Raw genomic sequence first — 9,889 nt, 5'->3', positions numbered from 1 at the left:
TAAAGCCTTCTACTGTTCCCTACCCCCTCTCTGAGGCCCCTAACACCGTGTCAGGTCCCTGGCCCTCTCTGGCCTCAATGCCAGTCCTGGTCCCACTCTGCTTCGGTGGCCGCCTGGCCTTTGCACATGCTGTGCCGGGAGCAGCATCTTTCTCCTGTCCATGGTTCCTGCATCCTCCAGGTCCTGCCTCAGTGTCCCCTCCTCAGGGAAGTCCCCCAGTAACCCCTCCCCAAAAGGAGCTCAGGGCTCCCAGTCTGGAGTTTTCCAGACACAGTGAGCCTCACTTTTCAGCTCTTGCTGGTGTGGCAATTTCACAATTATCTGAGCAGATATTTGACAGCCTCCTCCACACACATGCAACCCAGGGCTGTGTCAGTCTTATGAATGAGTGAGTGTGTGAATGAGTGAATGAGTGAGTAAATGAATGAGTGAGTGAGTGAATGAGTGAGTAAATGAATGAGTGAGTGTGTGAATGAGTGAGTGAGTGAATACATATAGTTTTACATCATTTCTTTGTTTTGTTTTGTTTTTTTTTGAGACAAAGTCTCGCTCTGTTGCCTGGGCTAGAGTGCCATGGCATCAGCCTAGCTCACAGCAACCTCAAACTCCTGGGCTCAAGCAATCCACTTCCTCAGCCTCCTGAATAGCTGGGACTACAGGCATGTGCCACCATGCCCAGCTAATTTTTTTCTATATATATTTTTAGCTGTCCAGATCATTTCTTTCTATTTTTAGGAGAGACAGGGTCTAGTTCTTTGTTTTTTTAACTGTAGCAAAATGCACGTAACCAGAAAATTTAGCGTCGTCACATTTAGTACATTCTCATTGCCAGGCAACCATGACCTCACCTCTCTCTAGTTCTGGAAGATTTCTATCACCCCAAAAGGAAACCCAGTGTCCATGAGCAATCACCTGTTAACTGCCACCAGCCCCTGGCACCCACAACTCCACATCCCGTCTCTGTGGATCTGCCTGTTCTGGACACTTCATATAAATGGAGTCTCACACTGTGTGTCCTTCTGTGTCTGGTGTCTCTCACTGAGCACAACGTCCTTAAGGTCCACCCACACTGTGGCCTGTGTCAGAGCCTCGTCCCTTTCCGTGGCTGAGTGCTATTCCAGTGTGTGGATGCACCATGTTGTGTGTGTCCATTCATCGCTGATGGACTGTTTTCACTTTTTGACTGTTGTGAATAATGCTGCTATTAACATTTGTGTACCAATTTTTATATGGATGTACTAAAAATTTTTATATGGATGTATATGGATGTATTTTCATATGGATGTATAAATGTGCATATATGTTACATATATAACATATATCATGTGTACAATTGGATGAGCTTGGACACATGTGAACACCAGTGATAGCCTCATCACAATCACGGTGACAGATGTATCTGTGACCTCCCAAAGTTTCCGTGTGTCCTTTTGTTGCTTTAGATGTGGTCAGAACACATGACATCTCTCCTAACAAATTCAAAGTGCACAGCACCTGCTGTTGCCGTGCAGCGGGTCACGGCGAAGCCCGGGGGCCATCACGCACTGAGGAAGCAGGAGCCCTGCTAACCCACACCCCCACTGGGACCTCAGTCTCAGTCCCCCGTCCTGTCCTGGCCCTGCCTTGGGGAGGGGGGTCCCGGCTGGAGCTCAGAGTGGGGGGACTCAGCTCATCCCTGGGCTGGGGTCCAGGCAAGGGCAGGAGTCTGTGGTGAGCTGGGCTGGGACATCAGGAACCTCTGAGCCTCAGCCTGCTGGATGCACTCCCTGCAGGACACAGTGCCTTCTGTATACCCTCTTTGCAGGAGGCAGCATCTGCTGCATATACTCTCTACAGGGTGCAGTCTTTGCCGGGCATGGTATCTACCACGTATGCACTCCCTGCAGGGCAGAGTCTACTACTGCATTCATTTATACAAGATGCAACACCTGCTGTATACCCCTCCTGCATTGCACCTACTGAGCGTATTCCTACAAAGAGCATAATGCCTGCTCCTTACATTGCACAGAGCTTTCTGTATACCTTCCCTGCGGGGCACAGTGCCTGCTGTTTGCACACCCTGCAGAGCACTGTGTAGTGTGTCTCCAGGAATGGGGCACATCAGGGGGGGACACGATTGTCCACTGACCTCGCGGCAGCATCTGACAGAGTCTGACCCTCCCTCCTCACAGAAGCATCGTCCGCCCTCAGGGACCCCAGGCTTCCCTGGCTCTCCTCTTGCCCCCCAGCCACCCCAACCTCATCTACAACTCTAAACACCCCATGTGAGTATGACACCCACACACCCATCTCCAGCCAGATCCTGCCCAGCTCACCCACTTAGGAGATGGGGCACCTCCCTGCACCTGGAGACACCTCTGCCCATAACCCCCCACCCAGATCCATCAGCACCTCCTGCTGACTCTGCTCCCAAACTCAGCTGGGACCCACCTGCTGCTCCCCATCCTGCCGCACCCTAGTACAAGCCGCTGCCCCTCAGGATGCCCTACTGCCCATTCCTCTCCCCACATGGGGTGGCATTTCCAACACCAAAGCTCCCCTCCCACCAGAACTCAAACCCCTCTCATAGCACCCGTCCCCCCCACCTCATCTCCACCCACCCCCCAAGGCCACTTGTTCCTGGACATCCTGCCTCTTAGTCCCCTATGCTGGCCTCAGGGCCTTTGCACATGCTGTTCCTGCCCTGCACTCTGACTTCCTTGTGGCCTCACCTCCTCAGTGAGTGCCTTCCTGTTCCCCTAGCCAGCCTCTGGTGGGTCTAGGCTGCTTACCCAAAGCGTTGGCATTGAAAGCTGGGATTAAACTCTCCGGGAGCTGCTTGCCCCGCTGGCCCGGGGTGGGCCAGCTGGTGCTCAGCTGCTGCAGGCACATTGTAGGTGCCCCAAGATGGCACTGGGTGGCCTGCTCTGGGGTGCTTCTGGCTGGAGGGCAGACAGGGCTGGACTGGCAACTCCTGCTCACTGGGCCCCGACCCCGGAGAACGCCCTCCCAGTGGGGAGCGCTGGGGGAGCCCGTGGTGAGCTTCCGGGAGGAGGAGGCACTCCTGCAGAAGCTCTGGGGGCAGAAGGGCTGAACTCTACCGCCCCCTTAGTGTCTTCAGGTTCTCAACTCCCGCCAGGGGAGGCCGCGGGGGCGACACCGGAGGACAGTGGAACCCGAAGCCTGGGGCGTCCCCGAGTCCCGCCTGGGTGGAAGGCGGTGGGGTGGCGGGGAGCCCTGGAGCGACGTGGGCGTCGCCGGTCTACGCAAAGAGCCACGTTCCAGCGAGAAGATGCGCGGTGGACACCCCTGCCGGCCCCATTGCTAGGATGGGGAAACTGAGACCGGAGAGAGTGGGGCTGCGGCAGCGAGGCAGAGAGACCTTCCCCACCCGGGTCTGGCCCTGAAGCCACAGCTGGCAGCCCCAGGGCCGGGCAGGGAGGGCGGGAGGCGGGCTGGGGCGCGTCCTCTGGTGACAGCAGCGCCCGGGAATGCGCCAGCTGGGAGGGTCCCTCTGTCCCCCGCGCCTGGCCCCCGGGCTGAGCTGCTCCCCAGTGCGCTGGGGCCCTGCGTTAGGGGTGGTCGGGACCTGGGGCGGGGAACCCCAGCAGGGAAGCCCAGGCTTGTGGGGAGGCCCCCACCAATGAGTAGGGCGCCCCTGCGGGAGGGGGCTGTGACCGCTCACGGGAACGCAGTCTGGGCGTCCGCTGGGAGAGGGCAGCGCCCCGACTCCTAGCATCGGGACAGGGCGACCTCGGTTGCGCACATTCCCGGGCCCTGAGCACGGCGCCCGGAATAGCAGCCCCGGGGTGGGGGTGGGGGCCGTCAGTCCCCGCGTCGTCCCCGCTGCTCGGGCTTCCCAAGGTCGCCGGTTCCCGGACGCCCGGACACCAGGCCGCAGCCCTGGGGGCCCCAGGCTCGCACGGGGTAGTCCCCTGCCGCAGATCCGCGCCGGCCGCGCGGGGGCGCCCCCGGCCGCCGCCCCTGCTGACCCGGCCTGGGCGCGCCCTCGGAGGCCCCGGTGGGAGGGGCCGCCCAGCTCCCCACGCCCCGCACCTCGGGCCCCGCCGCTTCCGCTCGCCCTGGCGTGGCTCGGGGAGCCTGGACGTGCTGCCTGGGCTCTACGCAGCCGGTAAGTCCCTCTTCCTATCCTCCCACTGTCCCTGCTGGCGTCCTGGCCGCTCCGTCCGCTGCTCCCCCTTCCTGGGCCCGGTAGGGCTGGGGTGGGGGTGAGCTCGGTCCCACTTCCTCTGAGGGAAACTGAGGCCCAGAGGGGTGGCCCGTCCTGAGACCACACCGCCAGTCAGGGGTGCAGCCAAAACGGGGAGGGGGGAACCTTATTCCCTGGCGAGGGCGCTTTGGGGAATGGGAAGGGTGGTCCTGGGAGCCCCCCATGTTCCATCACCTAGGCCCGCCCCTCAGGCAGGGCTCAGAGTTAGGGGGTTGTCAGAGGTCGAGTCCTCTTCCCCGGCCTCAACTCTGCCCTGCAGACTCCTTCCTGGTTCCTGGGCCAGCCCAGGCCCTGGGACCAGAGACGGAGATGCAGCTGGCCACACAGCTGGGGCAGAGAGGGTGGGACCAGGCCCCGCTCCCCAGAGCACCTGGAGACAGCTCAGCCTCCAGGCCCCTGGTAGGGCCTGAGAACCGGGGAAACTGAGGCTCTGAAGGGGCTGTGGGTCCAGGTGGCCCGGGCTTCTCCCTGCCAGGTGCCCAGGATCCCTCAGGCTGGACAGCTTTGAGCTCACTCAGCATGATCTTCAGGCTCTACTGGCCGCTGGGCGCCCTGGCCCAGCCGTGAAGGGACCCCCAAGGTGGCTGCTTCCCCTTCCCTCCCCTTTTCTCCCCCAGGCATGGTCACAAGGAGGGTGTGATGGCAGGTGACAGATGGGGAAACTAAGCCCCAGGGAGGGAAGGTCTCCCCTCCCCCACAGCTGCCTCCCCCTTCCCTGCCCCCAGCCTCAGCTGTAGCCCCTCTCCCTCTGCAGGTGGCCCTGGCGCTCCCCTCGTCCCACACCCTCTGCAGATGAGGCCATGAGTCGCCGACTGGACCCGGGCCAGGTCACCCCTCCCTGGCCCACCCTGATCTGGGGCTCCCAATCCACGGGTCTGGGTGCTGAGGGGGAGCCGTGGAGGCCGCAGGGTGCAGCCCAGGGGCCTCTGCCGGGACCCGGCTCCTGACCCAGCCACACCCTCTGCAGGGTCTCGTAGAACCATGGACTGAGTCCAGCTGGTTCCCACTGCACAGATGGGGAAACTGAGGCCTGGGAACACAGAGTGGCTGGCTTCTGGCCACACAGGAAGGTAGAAGCAATGGTCGCGGGGGAGTGCTGAGGGGACCCTGACCCTAGAAGCCACCTGTATACCATCCTTAATGAGTCCTTCAGTCTTCAATGATTAAGCGTATACTGTGTGCATGACAAGAAAATACACAACCAATAATGGGTCCTTGGCAGGCTCTGGGCTTCCTGTTTTCTTACCTGATCCAAAGGGATCCTTGACTTTCCTGCAAAGGGAGGCTCTATTATCACCCCATTTTTCAGAGATGAGGAAGTGTGGCTCAGAGAGGTTTAGTTAATGTCCAAGGTCACACAGCAAGTCAGGGCAGAGCTAGGGTTCAATCCCTGTCCTGATGGCGGTGGCACCACTGCATAGGCCCCTCCCACACTCTGTGCCCCCAGACCCTGGCCCTTCCAGAACCTCCTGCTTGTGCTGTGGACCCTCCTGAACTGTGGTTTGGGGGGCAGTGCTCAGGTAAGGGTGGGGCAGGAGCTCAGGGGGGCAGATGGGAATGGGGACCAGGCCAGCAGCATGGGGTCACCCAGGCTGACCCTGCCTCTCTCTCCCCAAGTAGGGTCCAGGGGAGTGGACTCCATGGGGGTCCTGGAGCCGCTGTTCCAGCTCTTGCGGGCGGGGCGTCTCTGTCCGCAGCCGGCGCTGCATCCGGTGCGCACGAGGAGCTGGGCTGGGGACTCAGGGCTCCGCTGGGTGGGCCGGGAGGGGGTCTCTGCCCCTCCTTTCCTGCCACTCCGCCCAGCCCCTGGCCGCACCCTCAGCCTGCCCACACACGCTCTGCCCTTTAATCCCACTGATCCCGCTGGAATGCGGGTGGGGTTGGTGGGGGTGGAGGGTGGACAGGTCAGCTCTGCGAGGGGGTCCCTGGGGATTCTGACCACACTCTGGCCGCCCTGCTTTCTGCAGCTTTCCTGGGGAAGATCCATGCTGGGGCGACAGCCACGAGTACCGCCTCTGCCAGTTGCCGGTAAACCCTGCCCCCCTCCCAGATCCCCAAGACTGCCTCTGGGCTCCCTAGGGCTGTCCCCACCTCTGACCCACCTCTCTCTGCCTCCAGGACTGCCCCCCAGGGGCCGTGCCCTTCCGAGACCTACAGTGTGCCCTCTACAATGGCCGCCCTGTCCTAGGCTCTCAGAAGACCTACCGATGGGTACCCTTCTACGGGGGTGAGTAGCCTGGCTGACTGTGGTCAGGGTTGGTCCAGAGTGAATAATTCATTACTTGAACTTATTACTGGAAGGGAGAGGTGACTGCTAAGGAAGAAGAGGGACTTGGAGTGTTGCACAGAGAAGGGGGTATTCACACTGGGGCTTTGAAGGATATGTAGGAGTTGGTGAAGTGAAGGAGAAACAGCCTGTGTTAGGTCCCAGGCAGGGGTATAGGGAAGCAGGCTCCATTCTGCATGGAGTTGAACACCAAGCTGAGGATTTTGCTTAGAGCTGTACCCAGAGGCCAACAGTCCTCAAACTTATCCTAGAAGCAGGAAATATTGCCACACGGAGCCAAAAATAGTAAGTTATATAACTGTGTGCCCAGGGCAGCACGCCTCCAGATTTAAGGGAGACAGGCAGCTTGAGACGCCACCGTGGAGGCAGGCTCAGAGAAGGAAAGCCTAAAACGGAAAAAGTCTCACTCATCGAGCTTATGGGCTCCCTCCCTCCCTCTCTTCCTTCCTTTTTTCCTTCCTTTCTTCTTTTTGCCCTGAGAATTGGCGGAAACCTGCCATGATCCCACCCCCACGAAGTCCCACTAGGGCCAGCTCAGGATCCATTCCGGGGAGATGGGAGCCCGAGGGAGCATGATGAGAAGTAGGGACCAGGGCTGTCCACCTGCAGGTGTGATCAGACAGCCCATTTTGCCTCCACTGTCAGGCAGGAGGGGAAATTAAGGTGCAGAGAGGGCTAGCGCCACACCTAGGTTACACAGGACTTGGTCAGGATGGGACTAACACTTTTTATTGGGCGCCCAAGTGCTTAGTGAGTTCTGCTTGCTGCTGTATCCCAGAGTTTAGAACCCTGTCTGGAAAATAGTAGGTGCTCAATGAGCATGTGTGGAATGAATGGATGAAGAATGGGTAATGACGTTAATATAAATAATATGCAAAGACTCCTAATATAAGATTAGACAACGAATGAATGAGTGAGTGAATGCAGCCCCAGGATACTTGCCCAAGAGAGTCTCAGGTTGCTGGAGGCAGAACACCTATGGTCCAGTCCTAGCTCTGCCTCAGCCTCAATGCGCAGCTTTGGCTGAATCTCTAGGCCTCATCTGCCCAAGGGGATGGCTGCCTGAGGGAGATTGTTGTGGGGTCTGGAACTAGGATAGAGGTCTCCAGGCCACCAACTCCTCCCACCCTCAGCACCCAACCAGTGTGACCTCAACTGCCTGGCCGAGGGACATGCCTTCTACCACAGCTTCGGCCGTGTCCTGGACGGCACCACCTGCAGCCCAGGTGCCCAGGAGCTCTGCGTGGCTGGCCGCTGCCTTGTAAGGACTTGCCAGGCCCCGCCCTGGCCACGCCTGCCCACCCCCGCCCCTCCAGGCCATGCCCCCAGGCTCCATCCTTCCATAGGCTCCATCCCCAGCCACCCTCCAGGGCCCGCCCCCTTGCCCCAGGCTACGCCCTTTCTCCAGGGCCCGCCCCTCCTGTGACAAACGCCATCCTGTCCTTCGCCCCTTTAGAGCACCGGCTGTGACGGCTTGCTGGGCTCGGACGCCCGCGAGGACCGCTGCGGCCGCTGTGGCGGGGCCAACGATTCTTGCCTCCTCGTGCAGCGTGTGTTCCGTGACGCTGGTGACCGCCCGCCCCCATCCTCCCAGAACGTCCAGAGCGGGCCCTTTAAGGAGCGACAGCCTGGAAGCGAAATCCCGTGCTGATTGGGCAGTCTGTGGCCCAGCCCCCCTCGCTCCTCATCCTGATTGGGCACTGACAGATTGCTCCACCCTCCCCAGAGCAGATGGGGATTTTAACCCTTTCCCTGCCGCACTTAAGCGATAACAATTGTAGACGGTTAGAGAGGGGCGTTTTGTTGGTTCCCGCGGCCCTGGGTAGCTGCCTCAACCGCAGCGTCTCATTTAACCCTCAAATCATCGCTCAAACACACCCCCACTGGCATCCCAACACCTTCCTACCCTCCTGCCCAGGTGCCTTCGCCGGGTACTGGAACGTGACCCTGATCCCCGCAGGCGCCAGACACATCCGCGTGGCCCACCGGAGCCGCAACCACCTGGGTACCAGAGGGTCCGAGGGGGGAGGCGCCCTCACCGCCTGGGTGCAGTTGTCCCACGTGTGGCTGGGGAGACTGAGGCCAGAGGAGGGGACCCCAGGGGAGCCCGGCTGACCCTTCCATTGCAGCGCTGATGGGGAGTGACGGGCGCTACGTGCTCAACGGAGACTGGGTGGTCAGCCGGCCCGGGACCTACGAGGCGATGGGCACCCGTGTGGTCTACACCCGCGACGCAAGTCCGGAGGAGACGCTGCGTGCAGCCGGGCCCACCTCCCACGACCTGCTCCTGCAGGTGCGGGCTGGGCCTTTGAGAGGGTCAGAGGGGGTTGGCTGGGGTCAGGGGTCAGAGGGGAGAGGCTAGGGTCAGTCAGGTAGGTAAGGCAAGGGTCAGAGGGTCACAGGGGAAGCGGTTGTCAGGAGCACCTCCCTGAGCGCTGACCCCCCCCCGCCCCCGCCAACTCCAGGTCCTCCTACAGGAGCCCAACCCCGGCATCGAATTTGAGTTCTGGCTCCCCCGGGAGCACTACATCCCCTTCCAGGCCCAGGTGCAGGCCCTGGGCTGGTCCCTGCGGCAGCCGCAGCCCCTGGACATGGTGCGCCCCCCAGCCCCCTCTGCCATCCCTGCGCGGACCCTGACCCTGGCCCCAGGTGAGGTGGGGACGGCCGGGGTGGGGGCAAGCCGGGGCTGAAGCCTTGTGCCCCTCACATCACCACCCCCCACAGACCCCTGCCCACCCTGCCCTGACACCCGCGGCCGCGCCCACCGGCTGCTCCACTATTGCGGAAGCGACTTCGGTGAGACCCCCTGACCCTACCCTCTCCCAGCCCCCAACTAACCTGACCTGGCCTGCTGACTTCTGGCCCTGATATGACTCCACCCCAACCCCTTCTTCTGGCCCTGATCCCTCATTGATCACCTCATTGACTGCATGCTGACCCAAGGGCCCCTGAGGCCCATCTGACCCTCAGTTTTCTCTTCCTGCAATCGGGGGGCTGTAGAGAGGTGCTCAGGGTGCATCATCCAGCCACCTCACACCCGCCCTGCCCGCAGTGTTCCAGGCCCGTGTGCTGGGCCGCCACCGCCAGGACCAGGAGACCCGCTACGAGGTGCGTGTGCAGCTGGTCTACAAGAACCGCTCCCCACTGCGGGCCCGCGAGTACGTGTGGGCACCAGGCCATTGCCCCTGCCCACTGCTGAGTCCCCACCGAGAGTACCTGCTGGCTGTCCGGCGCCTTGTCAGCCCCGATGGTACACAGGACCGGCTGCTGCTGCCCCACGCTGGCTACGCTCGGCTCTGGAGCCCTGCGGAGGATAGCCGGGCACGCCTGGCTGCCCGGCGCTGTCCTCTTTGAGCTCCTGAAGGAGTCTCCACAATACGCAGCAAGAAAGA

At 61.1% G+C, this 9,889-nt stretch overlaps 1 protein-coding gene across 4 annotated transcripts; it reads left to right on the top strand.

The window, feature by feature from the left end:
• The first annotated feature begins 3,977 nt into the window (after positions 1–3,977).
• Positions 3,978–9,889, top strand: ADAMTSL5 (ADAMTS like 5). Of its 4 annotated transcripts, none has more exons than XM_045543172.1 (14): positions 3,978–4,111; positions 4,965–5,037; positions 5,178–5,280; positions 5,658–5,730; positions 5,831–5,922; positions 6,178–6,238; positions 6,329–6,437; positions 7,631–7,758; positions 7,954–8,065; positions 8,416–8,502; positions 8,627–8,790; positions 8,975–9,146; positions 9,222–9,293; positions 9,550–9,889. In XM_045543172.1, the coding sequence occupies exons 3-14, from the start codon at positions 5,225–5,227 to the stop codon at positions 9,849–9,851; spliced, it is 1,428 nt and encodes a 475-aa protein (XP_045399128.1). In that variant the 5' UTR covers positions 3,978–4,111; positions 4,965–5,037; positions 5,178–5,224; the 3' UTR covers positions 9,852–9,889. The 4 variants fall into 4 exon arrangements, with proteins under 4 accessions (XP_045399128.1, XP_045399134.1, XP_045399117.1 ...); XM_045543178.1 differs by having other exon boundaries at positions 8,963–9,091; XM_045543161.1 differs by having other exon boundaries at positions 8,963–9,146.

Source organism: Lemur catta, chromosome 1, assembly GCF_020740605.2.
Source record: "Lemur catta isolate mLemCat1 chromosome 1, mLemCat1.pri, whole genome shotgun sequence".
NCBI lineage: Eukaryota > Metazoa > Chordata > Mammalia > Primates > Lemuridae > Lemur > Lemur catta.
This window is presented reverse-complemented; position numbering and strand designations above follow the sequence as displayed.